Source organism: Podarcis erhardii (genome assembly GCF_964252035.2).
Source record: "Podarcis erhardii genome assembly, chromosome: 13".
In the NCBI taxonomy this organism is placed as follows: domain Eukaryota; kingdom Metazoa; phylum Chordata; class Lepidosauria; order Squamata; family Lacertidae; genus Podarcis; species Podarcis erhardii.
The window spans coordinates 2946633-2963433 of NC_138502.1; the positions used below are offsets into that span (position 1 = coordinate 2946633).

General features: G+C 49.9%; 1 protein-coding gene across 1 annotated transcript in view; it reads left to right on the plus strand.

Moving 5' to 3' along the window:
• The first annotated feature begins 1522 nt into the window (after positions 1–1522).
• Positions 1523–16801, plus strand: part of ACAP1 (ArfGAP with coiled-coil, ankyrin repeat and PH domains 1) — a 53758-nt gene continuing 38479 nt past the window's right edge. The window contains exons 1-3 of the mRNA XM_081835664.1: positions 1523–1698; positions 10926–10983; positions 13764–13883. Of these exons, the coding sequence (XP_081691790.1) occupies positions 1646–1698; positions 10926–10983; positions 13764–13883 (231 nt within the window). The 5' untranslated portion in view covers positions 1523–1645. The remainder of the gene's footprint in view (positions 1699–10925; positions 10984–13763; positions 13884–16801) is intronic.

Consider the following 16801-nt stretch of genomic DNA (forward strand, 5'->3'; position numbering starts at 1 on the left):
CTCTTACCACCCCCAGGTAATCCCAGCAGCACACTCCCAGGGGGTGGTAGTGCCCCCTGTGGAAACAACTGGCTTACAGCTTCTCCATGGAGTAAGCAGTATATTTGTTGTTGTTGTTTAGTTCTTTAGTCGTGTCCGCCTCTTCGTGACCCCCTGGACCAGAGCACGCCAGGCACTCCTGTCTTCCACTGCCTCCCGCAGTTTGGTCAAACTCATGCTGGTAGCATTACTTATTACCTTCCCTTCACCCCAAGGTCCCAGGGTGGGTCATGGCATTTATTATATGGAAAAATTAGGGGTTGCCCTCCGCTCATTCTCCTCCGGCTGACAGTGGACTTAGGAGACACCGAACGCCCAGATGGAGAGTTGGGCTGCGAAAGCCAACCCCAAATTTTCCACATATCATGTGAAAATGCAGCATTAGAAACAGAACAACAATCGCAAGACTCGGGAGGGCCCTGAAAACCATGGCAGCTCTCAGACCCTTTGTTGTTGTTGTTGTTGTTGAGTCGTTTAGTCGTGTCCGACTCTTCGTGACCCCCTGGACCAGAGCATGCCAGGCCCTCCTGTCTTCCACTGCCTCCCACAATTTGGTCAAACTCATGCTGGTAGCTTCGAGAACATGGTCCCACCATCTTGTCCTCTGTCGTCCCCTTCTCCTTGCGCCCTCCATCTTTCCCCACATCAGGGTCTTTTCCAGGGAGTCTTCTCTTCTCATGAGGTGGCCAAAGTATTGGAGCCTCAGCTTCAGGATCTGTCCTTCCAGGGAGCACTCAGGGCTGATTTCCTTCCGAATGGAGAGGTTTGATCTTCTTGCAGTCCATGGGACTCTCAAGAGTCTCCTCCAGCACCAGAATCCAAAAGCATCAATTCTTCGGTGATCAGCCTTCTTTATGATCCAGCTCTCACTTCCATACATCACTACAGTACTGGGAAAACCATAGCTTTCACTATACGGACCTTTGTTGGCAAGGTCTCTGCTTTTTAAGATGCTGTCTACTGTTTTTATCTACTTTTTTTTTTTAAACAATCAAGAGGTATATAAAGTTTATGTAACATATAAATCCAGACAGGCTCCAGATCCGATTGCTCGCTTTGCATCGGACCAAACGGATATGCCGCTTTCTCCGCAGAGACGCTCAAAGCGGTTTATAAGTATCCAGCCGGCTCCTCCCTCCACTCCTCCTGCTCCTCCCGATTAAGGCCGGCTTGGCCCGGGAATCTTCCCACTTCCCAGCCAACCCGCCTTCTCCTCCTCCTCCTCCTCCACCTCCCTGCGCGCTGGCATCGCCCCACCGGGCGGAGCTGCCGGAGACTTGCTCCAGGCGGCGCTGCGCGCTCGGCTTCGCGGACCGGCCGCCCTTGCGTGGCTCCGGGTCGTCCCGCAGACCGAGGGGGGGCGCCCTGCTGCCCTCTCCCGGGCGCCGCGAGGATGGCTCCTCCGCCGGGCGCCGCCCGCAGCCGCGCACCCCGCCCCGGGGCGGAGCAGGAGCCGCTGCCGGCGGCGCCTCCTTGCTCCTCCGCGCGCCCCTGGCTGGTCTTGCCTCTGCGCGGCTGCTCGCAGGTCTGGTCCAGGTATCAGCGCCGCCGCCGCCTCCACCTCCGGCCAGGGCTACCCGGAGCGTCCCGGAGAAACGGCGCCGCGATGACGGTCAAGCTGGACTTCGAGGAGTGCCTGAAAGACTCGCCGCGCTTCAGGTGGGTCCGCTTGGCGCGCCGCGCCGTGCGCCCTTGGCGATGCAGCTGGTGCGCTTTTACGCATCGCGCTCCGGCCGGTGCCAGGCGGAGGCAGGCGGGCTGTCCCGCCGCCACGCAGCTGCCCCGACGGCGCGCCTTGCAGAGACGGCGCTCCCGCTCGCTCCCGCGCACGGCTCCGCTGCCTGCCTTCGCCCGCCTCCCTCCTCCACTGGTTGGAGACGAGCCGACAGTTTCTTCGGCCTTGGAGGGAGGACGTCCCGGGGCCGGGCCTGCCTTTCTTTCAAACAAACTCCGAAGGAGAGTTTTCGCTTGGGGAGGGAGGGCTGGGCTGCGTTGTTGGAGAAGGGGAGGAAGTGTCGCCTAGTGGTGAGAGCAGAGGGGGCGGCTAAAGACCCAACTGGCGGGGTCCGGAAGAGGGAGAAGTGTTGAGGCTTCGGTGGCGAAGCCTAAATGATGGGAGAAATATTAAGGAATGGAAGGAAATCAATCGCTCTTTCTCCTTTTCCGAAGGTGGGTGGGGGGATTTCTCCAATCATATAGGGACCCTTAGGGTCATCTAGTCCAACCCCCTGCCGTGCAGGAATCTCATGATAAGGGGAGAGCTGCCATTTGAGGGGGGCTTGTTTTTGCCTCCCTCTTGGGGGGCCCTTTGCTCCCCACTTCTCCTCCCCACGTCTCTCCTTTGCACCAGGCTACAAAAGGAGCCCGACAGTGGAAGGAGAGGTGTGTGTGTAAAATACTACTAAATTGGGGGCTGGGGGGGGCGGACAGGGGACAGTGTGGAGTTGATACTGTGAAGCAGAGCGAGCTGCCAGTGGGGTTGCCAACTTTTCAACCAGCTCTCTGCTCCTGTGTCTATATCAGCAATGGTGGCTGCAGGAATTGCCCTGTTCCTTGCTGCTTGCCCATCTGCCCTTAATGGCGCAGGAGCAGGCTGGGCTTGTGGAGGGGGGTGATTTTTGGGTGAGGGGCGGTAAGTTGGCAACCCCAGTTGTCAGGGCTGCTGTGCTGAGGCTCAGGGCGAGTAAACTGTAATGGAGGAGCTAGCGCCATACTCAGCGCTTGAGAATCCGGCAGAGCAGGTGTAAGACTGCGGGCTATTTCTAGTGGTGTGGTTTTGGTAGTGCCCCCTTCTCCCCCCCCTCAAAAAACCCCCCACTAGCAAGAGTTTCCGGCCTGTACACATGGGAGCGCAGACCTCACGCTGGGGCCAGGAGGCAGGAAGTGATAACTGGGGCAAGGCTAGAAAGCATTCCTGGTGTCACTTGGGCCCCAAAAGCCCCCTAAACTGGCACGTTTCAGTGTGAGGCAATCATTGTTGCCCCATATTCTGTGCCTGGGGTGTACAGTGGTACCTCGGGTTACATATGCTTCAGGTTACATATGCTTCAGGTTACATACTCCGCTAACCCAGAAATAGTGCTTCAGGTTAAGAACTTTGCTTCAGGATGAGAACAGAAATCGTGCTCCGGGGGCACGGCGGCAGCAGGAGGCCCCATTAGCTAAAGTGGTGCTTCAGGTTAAGAACAGTTTCAGGTTAAGTACGGACCTCCGGAACGAATTAAGTACTTAACCCGAGGTACCACTGTATTCGTGCGAAATTTGGGGCAGCTTTCTGCAGAGAAGCACATCCGCTGAGTGGATTTCTGTTTAACTTTCATATGTTGACATTATTATTTTATACTATTCGAATTGATCGTTGAATGTGACTCTTTTGATATAGGCTGCCTATTTTAAAGTTCTGTTTTATTATCACATTTTTGTATTGCATTAGATTGTTATAAGATGTACATTTTTTGTTTCTTCAGCTTGTAAACCGCCTTGAGTATTGGAAGATAGAAAGGCGGGATACAAATTAAAAATGATGATGATGATCCGGCCCTGAAGCATTGCGGTTCAGGCTGGCCCGAAACACCCATGTGGGGCAGTGATGTTTTGAGGGGTGAATCTGTTGGAGAACCCCAACTCCCCAGGGTCTTCTCTGGTGGTACAGAGGAAGACGGCGTTGGCTGTATATTTTTTCAGAGCTGAGGGACTCAAAAGCCTTTTGGACAGGCCCCTCCAGCAGTAGCATGTTGCTTTAAACAGCCATGGTTTCCCCCACCCACCCAAGGAATCCTGGGAATTGTAGTTTGAGAAGGGTCTTGTAGTTGTTAGGCACACCCTTACAGAACTGCAACTCCCAGAGTTCCCTGGGAAAGAGTGACTGGCTGTTAAACCGCTCTGGGAATTGTAGCTCTGTGAGTGGGGCTCACCTGACAACGCTCAGCACTCTTAACCAAACTACAGCTCCCAGAATTCCTTGGGGAAGCCATGATAGTTCAGCCGGGGAATTCTGGGAACATTCGCTCTCTGAGAAGGAAATAGGAGCCAGCTCTTGACTCTCAGCTCCCATAATTCTTTGGGGGAAGCCATGACTGCGTAAAGTGGTCTGATCCTGCTTTATATGACAACACTTCAAACCGCCATGGCTTCCCCCAGAGACTTCTGGGAGTTTAAGGCTGCTGAGAGTTGTTAGGAGAGCCCTTTATTTCGCCTCACGGAGCTACGATTCCCAGAACGGTTTAGCAGTCGGCCTCTGTTCTCTGGGAATTGTAGCTCTCGGAGGGGAAATATGGGGTCTCCTGGCAACACTCTCGGCGCCCTTCACCAAACGACAGCTCCCAGCATTCCTTGGGGGAAGCCATGCCAGTTTGACACATCAATCCCACCTCCCAGGGAACTCTGGGGAGGGGGGAATAGGGGTCTCCCAATGGCTCTCGGCGCCCTTCACCAAACTACAGTTCCCAGGACTCTTTGGGGGAAGCGACGTCTTCTCAGAGTGAAATCGCTTTGAACGTGAACATGGCCCTGAGAGTCACAGACGGTGTCCTCACGGTTTCCATTCTCCAGCTGTGTGTGGCTGGGACATGAGAGATTATTTCCAGGCGTCACTGATTTCCACTTGTAGGATGTTCTGCCACAACTTTCCTCTGGTGGGACGCCCAGTGGGTGGTTTTAAAAATGCTTCTTTTTCCCCAGCTGAGACAGGCTGGGCCGCCTCTCTTTCTCTTTCCACAAAACACACACACACACACTTTTTTTTGGGTGTGCCGCAGCATCGTCAAACTCGTGTTTTGTGTTTGATGCCGGTCCGTCTTGCTGCGTTCCTCCTCGCTTCCTGTGGTTTTGCCACACTTCCCTCCTCGTCGGAGCCGATTCTGAGTTTCTTCTGCTCCGGTTTGAGCCATAGCCCCAGTGCATTGTGGGGGATGTGCGCGCGGCAGCCATCTTGAAATGGCCTGAGTTCGGTTTCCTGAGCGGGAACCCAGTTTGGAGGTACTTACAGAGCACCTCCAATCTAGGTAACTCAAGTAAAAGCCAGAAACCAGGCAAAATTTGGGAATCAGGCCTTCTGTTGGTCTCCCTGCAGAGGGCCTTCTCGGTGGTGGCGCCCTCCCTGTGGAACTCCCTCCCACCAGATGTTAAAGAGAACAACAACTACCAGACTTTTAGAAGACATCTGAAAGCAGCCCTGTTTAGGGAAGCTTTTAATGTTTGATGCGATACTGTATTTTAATATTTTGTTGGAAGCCACTCAGAGTAGCTGGGGAAGCCCAGCCAGATGGGTGGGGTATACATCATCATCATCTTCATTATTTATTTATTATTATTATTCCGGCCTACCAGACCACATGCATGAGTGTGCTGCTTAGGGTGGGTGTGTTATTATGGGATGTGTGCTCCTCACTCAATTTTGCAGCCTCCGTACAATGCCTCTGTCATCAAAATACCCGTTCTAAGGAAGACTTGGCAATTTTTTAAAAAGCCAATATTTGTGATATCTCAGTGGCCCGGTTGCAATTCTAAGCCGTCGCCTGGAAGCGTTTATTCCCGACTCTTTCCAGAGGTCCTTGTAACATAGAAATTGTAGTCGGACCCATATACACTAAAGATTTAAAGCAGCAGCCAGGTTTTTCTCCCCCCCCCAAAAGAATCTTGGGAACTCTAGTTTGTTCTGGGTGCTGGGACTCCTGCCTATTCCCCTTCACAGATCTACAGTTCTCTGGAAGGAAGCCCTATTCAGGGAAGTTTTTAAAACATGGGAAGTAATAGTGCCACTGTATTCTGCTCTGGTCAGACCTCACCTGGAGTACTGTGTCCAGTTCTGGGCACCACAGTTCAAGAAGGACACTGACAAACTGGAACGTGTCCAGAGGAGGGCAACCAAAATGGTCAAAGGCCTGGAAACGATGCCTTATGAGGAATGGCTAAGGGAGCTGGGCATGTTTAGCCTGGAGAAGAGGAGGTGAAGGGGTGATAGGATAGCCATGGTCCAATATATAAAAGGATGTCACATAGAGGAGGGAGAAAGGTTGTTTTCTGCTGCTCCAGAGAAGCGGACACGGAGCAATGGCTCCAAACTACAAGAAAGAAGATTCCACCTAAACATTAGGAAGAACTTCCTGACAGTAAGAGCTGTTTGACAGTGGAATTTGCTGCCAAGGAGTGTGGTGGAGTCTCCTTCTTTGGAGGCCTTTAAGCAGAGGCTTGACAACCATATGTCAGGAGTGCTCTGATGGTGTTTCCTGCTTGGCAGGGGGTTGGACTCGATGGCCCTTGTGGTCTCTTCCAACTCTAGGATTCTATGATTCTATGTGACATTTTAATGTATTTTAAATTTTTGCTGGAAGCCGCCCAGAGTGGCTGGGGAAACCCAGACAGATGGGCGGGGTACAAATAAATTATTATTATTATTATTATTATTATTATTATTATTATTATTAGTTGTTGAAACACTAGGATTTGAATAATAAAATTATAGAGTTCAAAGGGACCCGTACAGTCATCTAGCCCAACCCCCTGCTATGCACGGAGGTTGTCTTGAGGCATCTAATCATAAGCCTGCATTTTTATCAAAGCTTCTATATGTTTAATCAGGGCTTGCATTTTAAAATAAGCTTAAAGATTTTCAAATGTTTCATGCCAGGCAAAAGACCAGCTGCCTAAAAGGCCTTGGCAATGTTTTTCCTCCTAGGAAAGGGGCCCCCTGATTTATAGCAGAAAACAATTCTCAAAGTCGTAAAAGAAAAAAGGAAATTACAGGCTGAGAGCGAGGACACTGATCCTACATGTTACAGAAGATAAAAAAAGCAGAGATAAACACCATTAGGAATGGGGAAAATAACACCATGGGCCTCCCATTAAAACTTGAGCCATATCTTCTTCCTAAGGTTGAAAGGCCAAGAGCAATGGAGAAGCATCTAGCTGGCTGTGAAAGGAGGGGTGTAAACTGAAGAGGCTTCTTTTAAAGCTGTTTTTTACTGAGTTTCTTTTTTTTACTTTACAAAGGCCTTATTCCTTTTAAAAGGCTACCTATGATAATGTATGAAATATATTAGCTTAAATATATTGGCTTAAATGTAATTATGCAAAGGATTTAAGAAATGCTAGATTCTTATTTCATAGAGTCATATTGCAATAGGAGACCAGAGGGGCAAATGAGCCCAGCCTCCTGCCAGACAGGAGACGCCATCGAGCACTCCTGATATATAGTTGTCAGGCCTTTTTGTTTAGAAACCATCAAATGAAGGAGATCTTTCAATGTTGATGTGAACTCAAGATCCTTGACATCTGTTGAAGATAAAAATTTAAGATTAACCATCTGTTTTAGAAGGCAATAGGGCAAGGAGGGCAAGAGGTGAGCTGGTAATTAAGATTCCTTGTTGAGACACATGTAAGATATATTACTACTTATTTGTCATTTATAGATGTAACAATATATAGCTCTTTGTGTTCCATAAAAGGGCGAGGAAATGGGTGTATCTCTTGTGATTGGTTCTAGCAAACAGCCAATAGGAATTTCAACCAGGCTGATTGGACAGAGGCAGCCACAGGAGGAGCAAGGGGGCTGGATTAAGGAAATATAAGTGCTGGCCAGAATGGCAGGAGGCCAGGCCAGAGCTTGGTAACCATGTACCACTGAGCCTCTCATTTATTTGTCTGACAAATAAATTACTATTTTAATTTCTCTATTGCTGCGTTGAATATTTCATTCCAGCTAAGCGTTAACCACAAGCAGGGTGCTACAGTCTCTCATTTTCTTATTTACTTATTACCTTCCCTTCGCCCCAAGGTCCCAGGGTGGGTCATGGCATTTATTATATGGAAAAATTAGGGGTTGCCCTCCGCTCATTCTCCTCCGGCTGACAGTGGACTTAGGAGACACCAAACTCCCGGATGGAGAGTTGGGCTGCGAAAGCCAACCCCAAATTTTCCACATATCACGTGAAAACGCAGCATTAAAAACAGAACAACAATCGCAAGACTCGGGAGGGCCCTGAAAACCATGGCAACTCTCGGCACCCTTTGTTGTTGTTGTTTAGTTGTTTAGTCGTGTCCTCCTCTTCGTGACCCCCCTGGACCAGAGCATGCCAGGCCCTCCTGTCTTCCACTGCCTCCCGCAGTTTGGTCAAACTCATGCTGGTCCCTTTGAAAACACTGTCCCACCATCTCGTCCTCAGTCGTCCCCTTCTCCTTGTGTCCTCCATCTTTCCCAACATCAGGGTCTTTCCCAGGGAGTCTTCTCTTCTCCTGAGGTGGCCAAAGTCTTGGAGCCTCAGCTTCAGGATCTGTCCTTCCAGGGAGCACTCAGGGCTGATTTCCTTCAGAATGGATCGGTTTGATCTTCTTGCAGTCCATGGGACTCTCAAGAGTCTCCTCCAGCACCAGAATTGAAAAGCATCCATTCTTGGGCGATCAGCCTTCTTTATGGTCCAGCTCTCACTTCCATACATCACTACTGGGGAAACCAGAGCTTTAACTATACAGACCTTTGTTAGGTGATGTCTGCTTTTTAAGGGTCTCCGCACCCTTAGCAAACTACAATTCCCAGGATTCCTTGGGCAGGAGGAGGGGGAACCCATGGTGCAGACGGGGCCTTTAATATTGTGTGTGTCTGTTGTTTTTAAGGTTGTGGTTTTGTGTTGCAAGCTGCCCTGAGACCTACGGCTATAGGGCGGCATTCAAATTTAATAAATAATAGTAGTTGCTTGTCACTCTGAGAACGTCTCTTCATGCATGGCAAAACCAGTTCGCTGTGGATAGGAAAGGTTTCCAGGCAACTGGCAGGAAGTGGTCGCAACGCCGGCCGAGGCAGGAAGCTTGCGAAGCAACCGCAAGGAGAAGAACGGAGGTGCTACTAAAATGCTACCCAGCCCCTAAGCTTAGCTCCTGGGCTCGCCTTCCTAGCTCCTGTACAGATGGTCTTTTATTGCAAGTTCCTGTCCTGCTACGTGGTATGCCCCACGGAGGACTTTAAGGTTCATAAATAGCAACACCGTAGAGGTCCCAGGTCACCCTAGAGGGACGTGGGTGGCGCTGTGGGTTAAACCACAGAGCCTAGGACTTGCTGATCAGAAGGTTGGCGGTTCATATCCCCGCAACGGGGTGAGCTCCCGTTGCTTAGTCCCTGCTCCTGCCAACCTAGCAGTTCAAAAGCATGTCAGAGTGCAAGTAGATAAATAGGTACAGCTCTGGCGGGAAGGTAAATGGCGTTTCTGTGCGCTGCTCTGGTTTGCCAGAAGCGGCTTAGTCCTGCTGGCCACATGTACACCGGCTCCCTCAGCCAATAAAACGAGATGAGCACCGCAACCCCAGATTTGTCCGCCACTGGACCTAATGGTCAGGGGTCCCTTTACCTTTAGAGGTCCCAGGCTGTAAGGAAGTTACCGGTAGATTAGCCTCAACCAGAGCCAGGGCCTTTTCAACATTGGCTCCAGCCTGGTGGAACGCTCTGTCTCATGAGACCAGGGCCCTGCGGGATCTGATAAAATACATAATTTTAAAAAGCAGAGCCTGCTGGAAGGTGTGCAGAGGAGGGCGACCAAGATGATCAAGGGTCTGGAAACCGAGCTATATGAGGAGTGGTTGAAGGAGCTGGGTATGTTTAGCCTGAAAAAGAGGAGATATGAGAACCATCTTCAAATATCATGGAAGAAGGAGCAAGCTTGTTTTTCTCCTGCTTCGGAGGGTAGGACCCAATCCAATGGATTTGAGTTTCAAGAAGGGCGATTCTGACGAAACATTAGGAAGAGCTTTTTGATGGCAAGACCCGTTTGCCAGTGGAACGGATACAATGGGAGGTGATGTTCTGGTGGCTAAACACTTGCCTTGTGGAGAAGCTGGGAAGCGGGAGCTGAGTGCGAGAGCACTCTCTGCCTTCCACAGTTTCCAGCAACTGGTATAATCTTCATACGTAAAGTGGGAAATAGAGGCAGAGTGAATGGTTTCCCCCAGGCCACGTACAAGAGATAAGTATTGTTTTGGGGGACAGGGGGCGGGTGAGTGTGGGGGACTCCCTGGTCCTGAATGGGGCAACTGTGCCCCTGAAGGACCAGGTGCGCAGCCTGGGAGTCATTTTGGACTCACTGCTGTCCATGGAGGCGCAGGTCAGTTCTGTGTCCAGGGCAGCTGTCTACCAGCTCCACCTGGTATGCAGGATGAGACCCTCCCTGCCCGCAGACTGTCTCTCCAGAGTGGTGCAGGCTCTGGTTATCTCCCGCTTGGACTACTGCCATGCGCTCTACATGGGGCTACCTTTGAAGGTGACCCAGAAACTGCAACTAATCCAGAATGCGGCAGCCAGACTGGGGACTGGGAGACCACATAACACCAGTCCCAAAAGACCTCCATTGGCTCCCAGTACGTATCTGAGCACAATTCAAAGTGTTGCTGCTGAACTAGAAAGCCATAAACGGCCTCAAAGGCCCAGTAGACCTGAAGCAGCTTCTCCACCCCCATCGTTCTGCCCAGACGCTGAGGTCCAGTTCTGAGGGCTTTCTGGCGGTTCCCTCATTGCGAGAAGCCAAGTTACAAGGAACCAGGCAGAGGGCCTTCTCAGTGGTGGCGCCCGCCCTGTGGAACGCCCTCCCTTCAGATGTGAAGGAAACAAGCAGCTATCTTATCTTTAAAAGACATCTGAAGGCAGCCCTGTTTAGGGAAGTTTTTAATATCTAATCCTGTATTGCTTTTAATGCCTGATTGGGAGCCTCCCAGAGTGGCTGGGGAAACTCAGCCAGATGGGCGGGGTATAAATAAATTATTATTATTATTATTATTATTATTATTATTATTATTATTATTATTGAGTCTGTGGCTGATGCAGACCTTGAACCCGTGTTAAATCCCGGTTATGCACCTGTGCTGATATTTCCCTCCCTCTTATTTCCCTCGCCCCCCAACCTCAGGGCTGCCATTGAGACGGTGGAAACGGAGGTGTCTGCTTTGGAATCTCAGCTGGAAAAGGTGAGGAAGCTGTGATCTGCTTGCAAGGGTGCCGGGCTGTGCGGTGGGAGACTTTGCAAAGGGCTCCTTCGCTTGTCGAGAGAAGGCCTTGCTGCTGGGGAAACGGCAAATTCTTCCCCACAAGCTGGAGCAGAAAAACTTGGTTCTTTTTAAATAATCTTTATTACTTTTCAAACTTACAAGAAAAGAATAAAGAAGAGAAAAGGCAGGAGAAAAAGACGAAATAGAGCAGACAAGGAAAAAGAACAAAAGAAAAAAACAATACAATAAACAATACAAAACACAACCTTAACACTAAACTGAACAAAACAAAACAACAACAATTTAAAAACATATAGCATGCCATTTCATTACTCTATCTTTCATTCCCTCGTTTCATCGACCTCCTCTCACCTCCCTGTTTGTCTTCCACTTCTGTTACTTGTTCCAGCAATTCCTTTCCATCTTTCTCTATTTTTATCATTCTGAATATCTTAACGTATTTTTAACCTTATTTTCCATTAATACTAAAGTTCTTATTTATACTTAACTCCTTATAACATTTCTTCTAAAGCCATAAAGTTTCATTCCAGCAATTTTCAAACACTCATTAATTTTACAATATTTCTATATACAAACTTTAAACTTTCCCAATCTTCTACCACCATCTCTTCTCCTTGGTCTTGGATTCTGCCAGTCATTTCCGTCCATTCCATATAGTTTGGAGCAGAAAAACTTGTTGACACGACTGTAAAAACCCAGAGAGGGGCGGGCCTTTGGGGTCACATTGGATGAAGCATTCTTAGACCGATCTGGGGCCCACACCGTGCAGGCCCTGGAAGGCAAAAACAACTGTCGTTTGAAATACAGTCATACCTGCACGGATCACGTTCGCAACCCGAGCGTCCCCTGTAGTAATAAATTGCAGAGGGGAGACTGCGTAGGGGAAGAGAAATGAAAGTGGGGACGGCGAACAGGGAATATTCTGCATTTGTTCTCATCCCTGATTTTAAAAATACAGCCATACCTTGGCTCCTGAATGCCTTGCAAGTCGAATCTTTGGCTCCCGAACGCCGCAAACCCGGAAGTGAGTGTTCCGGTTTGTGAACGATCTTTGGAACCCAAATGTCCTCCGTGGGTTCCGATTGGCTGCAGGAGGTGCTTCCTGCAGCCAATCGGAAGCCGCGCCTTGGTTTCCGAACATTTTGGAAGTCGAACGGACTTCCGGAACGGATCCCGTTCGGCTTCCGAGTACCACTGTACAGTGGATGCTCGGGTTGCGACTGTGATCTGTGCGAGATGCACATTCGCAACCTGCAGCGGCGCGTCTGCGCACGCTTGGGTTGCAATTCGGCGCTTATGCGCAAAGCGCAATTTAGTGCTTCTGCGCATGTGCAACCCCCGAAACCCGGAAGTAACCCGTTCTGGTACTTCTGGGTTTCGGCGGGTCCTTAACCTGAAAAAACGCAACTTAAAGCGTCTGTAACCCGAAGTATGACTGTATACATACACAATTTTTTTCCATTTTTAAAGATCCTGTTTTACCTCGGAGGAACTTGTGGTTCTCTCTCCCCTGATCCTCGCCTTCTTCACAACAACCTTGTGAGGTGGGCATAGGCTGTAAGAATCTGTGGGGAGAATCTGTGGGGTTCAGGCACAGGCGGGCTCCAACCTGCATAGCAGTCGGCCTCTGGCTTTGCAGACTGATGGGATTCCTGCGGCGTCACGAATGCCGCTGGATCCCAACCTCTTAAATGCAAGCGTGCTGTATTTAAACATGAGGGATCCTAGAATTCGAGAGCTGGATCTGGCCCATTCCCCTGCAGTGCAGAAAGAGGACGGCTTTGCAGCCGTCTATTCACAAGCCCTGCCAAGTCCCATTGAACTCAATTTCCTTGCTTACTCAGTGTGGTGTATTATTATTATTAATAATTGAATTTTGCACTGCCTTTCATCCCAGGACCAGAGGGCGGTTTGCAGTGTAGTGGTTAGAGTGTCGGACCGGGACCTTGGGAGACCTGGGTTCAAATCTCCACGCAGCCATGACCCTTAACTGCCTCTCCCGGCCTACCTCGCAAGGTTGTTGTGCGGAATAATTTGGGAGATGGGCCACGCAGCTGCCATCTTGAGCTCTTTGGTGGGGTTGCAAATTCAACGAATAAACAAAATATCATCATTGCTTATTCACGGCTGTGAAAAGCTTGTGGCTTGTATATGAACCGCATCGTAAGAACAGAAATTCGGTAGCGACAGGGTCCGGTCTTATTGGACAGGGAATGCCTGGGTGAAGAGATGTGTTTATGGGATGTCTGAAGCCACGGGGGGCTGCCGATTTGTACAGACCATGAGCGATGGGGTCTGTTCCGCCTGGCCTTTGGTTTGGACTCTGTCTGATCCTTATGTTTCCTTCCCCTTATGGTCTTGATTTATCGGCTACTTTTAAAACGAGGCTGCATTTTAAATTGCATTTTAACCTGTATTTTAAAGTGTGTTTTTTTCTTTTCCCCCCTTTTCCCCTATTAGGTTTTTACTGTGATTTTATTGGTGGAGCCCGGCTCTGGCCGGGGAGGGCAGGGTATAAATAAATTTTATTATTATTATTATTATTATTATTATTATTATTATTATTATTTGCAGTGCAAATGAGCTGGGAGGGAGGGAAAGCTGAGATTTCCACATGGGGAGGGGCGTTGTTCTGCCTTCCCGGGCAGCGGGCTGGCGTTGGCAGCCACCCCTGTCCGTCTCTCGCGTTGCCTGACCTCCCTGTTCATTGCCCCCTCTCTCCTGCCCACCCCCCCCAGCTCCTCAAACTCTGCACCACGATGCTGGATTCGGGGCGGCAATACTGCGCCCACAGCAAGAATTTCGTCTCCGGGGTCCAGGAGCTGTCTCAGAATTCCCCGGGGGACACCATGATGAGCGTAAGTTTGCTGTGTGTGGTGGGGGAAACGGGCGGTCGTGCCTGGAGGAAAGGCGGAGGAGGAGGGAAGAGGAAAGGTGTGCGAGCCCAGATACCAAGGTGGAGGGGCATCTCGTTTGAATGTGGGGTGGGAAAGTGGAAAGGTTGCTTTTGTTGCCTGAGCTAGCCTGCCCGGCGTTTGCCGAGCCACTGGGCTTGAAAGACGGGTTTTGCCGAGGCCTGGGGGGTGTGATTTTTGGGCACACCTTTTTTTCGGGGGGGGGGGGGAACATTGGCTTAGTGGTGAGGTGACCGGGTGCAGGTAAACATCGTTAATCACCTAATTGCGCCATTTTATTTGAGGTCTGGGAGTGGGGCAGGGCAACTGGGTGACCTGGAGCCGGTTTTCCACCCTTTAGAACCTGTTTTCACAGCCGGGGGCTTAGCTGTGCCAAGGCAGTGCCTCTGAGCACGCGCAGAGTGCCCTTCGCTGGTGAGTGCCTGGGGGCTAGGGAAGCCCGATTTTTCAGGTTCCACCTGACGCGGCGTTTCTTACTTATTTGTTTTACTCTGTAAAATTTACACGCCGCTTGAGTGTTGTTTTTATAAAAAAGCAACAACCGCCAAAGCAATTTACGTGAGAATGAAACAAGAGAACTATCAAAATAGAATAGAATTTTATTATTACGATCACAGACCAGTTCCAGGTCACTTACAATATCAGGAAAATCATAAAACACAACAGGAATACATTGAATTGCAATTGGGTATAACAGAGGCAATTCAGATATAGCGGCAGTTTAAAAATATATATTAAATCTTGATCACTCAAATATAACCTAAGATTATCATTTAAAACCTTAGTCATTTTGGTAGTACAGTTTTATGGCGGTTGCACAGAATTTGGCCACCCTTAGTGTAATCTCTACCAGTTTTAGACATTGAAGTTCGGACCCATTTGGAGATTTTTGTATAACAGGAACTATCAAAATAAAAATAAAATTAACATAAAAAATTGTCCAGTAGCACCTCAGAGACCAATTAGATTTGTTCTGGGTATAAGCTTTCGTGTGCATGCACACTTCTTCAGATATGAAAGATTATACCAGAACAAACTTAGCTGGTCTCTAAGGCGCTACTGGACAATTTTTTATTTTTTATTATTTTTATTTCGACTGCGGAAGAACCTGCACGGCTACCTACCTGAAATTAGAACTATCAGTAGAAGCCTTTTAAAAAAAGTTTTTTTTTTAAATGTCCGCATAAAACTTCGGCGCTGAATTAAAAAAAGATGGAAACTGTTTTGTTGCCACCTACCGTATTTTTCGCTCTATAGGACGCACCCGACCATAGGACGCACCTTGTTTTAGAGGGGGAGAACAAGGGGAAAAAAATATTCTGAACGAAACAGTGGATGTATGATTTTTTGTGGAGACCCTTCCTGCCACTTCGCTGAAGAGGCACTAACCCGAAGCCTCCAGAGCCCAGTGGGAGTTTCCGCTGGGCTCCGGAGGCTTCGGGTTCCTTTCGACCTGCTCTTTGGGGCTGGCCCCCCACCACCAGCCCCAAAGACCAAGTCAGGGAGCAGCGCAAAGGCTGCGCGCAGCCTTCCCGCTGCCCCCCGAGCTTGTGGGGCTGGCGGTGGGGGGAAGCGCTGCTTTCCTCCACCGCCAGCCTCAAAGATCCCTGAAGCCTTCGGAGCGCAGCGCAAGTTCCCGCTGCGCTGCGCAGGCTTCGGGTTCCTTTTGCTTGTTCTCCCGGCTTCAGCAAAAGGAACCCGAAGCCTCCGGAGCGCAGCGAGAACTCGCGCTGTGCTCCGAAGGCTTCAGGCGGCTATCCCTGAAGCCTGGAGAGCGAGAGGGGTCGGTGCGCACCGACCGTTCTCGCTATCCAGGCTTCAGCGATAGCAATGCAAAGCCTCCGGAGCTCGGAGGGAGCACTCCCTCTGCGCTTCGGAGGCTTCGCGTTGCTATCGCTGAAGCCCAGGAGCCTGCATTCGCTTCACAGGACGCACACACATTTCCCCTTCATTTTTGGAGGGGGAAAAGTGCGACCTATAGAGCAAAAAATACGGTATGTAGCTAGCAGCAACTCTCTAAGATTTCAAGTCTTTTTGCCAGCCCTACCCGGACGTGCTGTTGGGGATTGAACCTAAAACCTTCTGCATGCCAGGCATGTGTCCTACCGCAGAGCAACAGCCTGAAAGAGGAACATAGGAAACAGGCTGTGCACGACACTGTGCACTTAAAGCGCATGACTCCCCCCCCCCCGAGAGCAACCTGGGAACTGTAGTTCACCCCTTAGCGGAACTATAACTCCCAGCACCCGCAGCAAACTGCAGTTTCCAGGTTTCCTCTGGGGGGGGGGAGCTGTAATAATAATAATAATAATAATAATAATAATAATAATAATAATAATAATTTATTTATTTATACCCCACCCATCTGGCTGAGTTTCCCCAGCCACTCTGGGCGGCTTCCAATCAAGTGTTAAAAACAATACAGCATTAAATATTATAAACTTCCCTAAACAGGGCTGCCTTCAGATGTTTTAAAAAGAGAAGATAGCTCCTTATTTCCTTCACATCTGAAGGGAGGGCGTTCCACAGGGCGGGCGCCACTACCGAGAAGGCCCTCTGCCTGGTTCCCTGTAACCTGGCTTCTCACAGGGAGGGAACCGCCAGAAGGCCCTCGGAGCTGGACCTCAGCGTCGGGGCGGAGATGCTCCTTCAGGTCTACTGGGCCTTTGAGGCCGTTTAGGGCTTTCAAGGTCAGCACCAACACTTTGAATCGTGCTCAGAAACGTACTGGGAGCCAATTCAGATCTCTCAGGACTGGTGTTATGTGGTCCAGACAGCCACTCCCAGTCACCAGTCTAGCTGCCGCATTCTGCCTTAATTGCAGTTTCCGAGTCACCTTCAGAGGTAGCCCCACGTAGAGC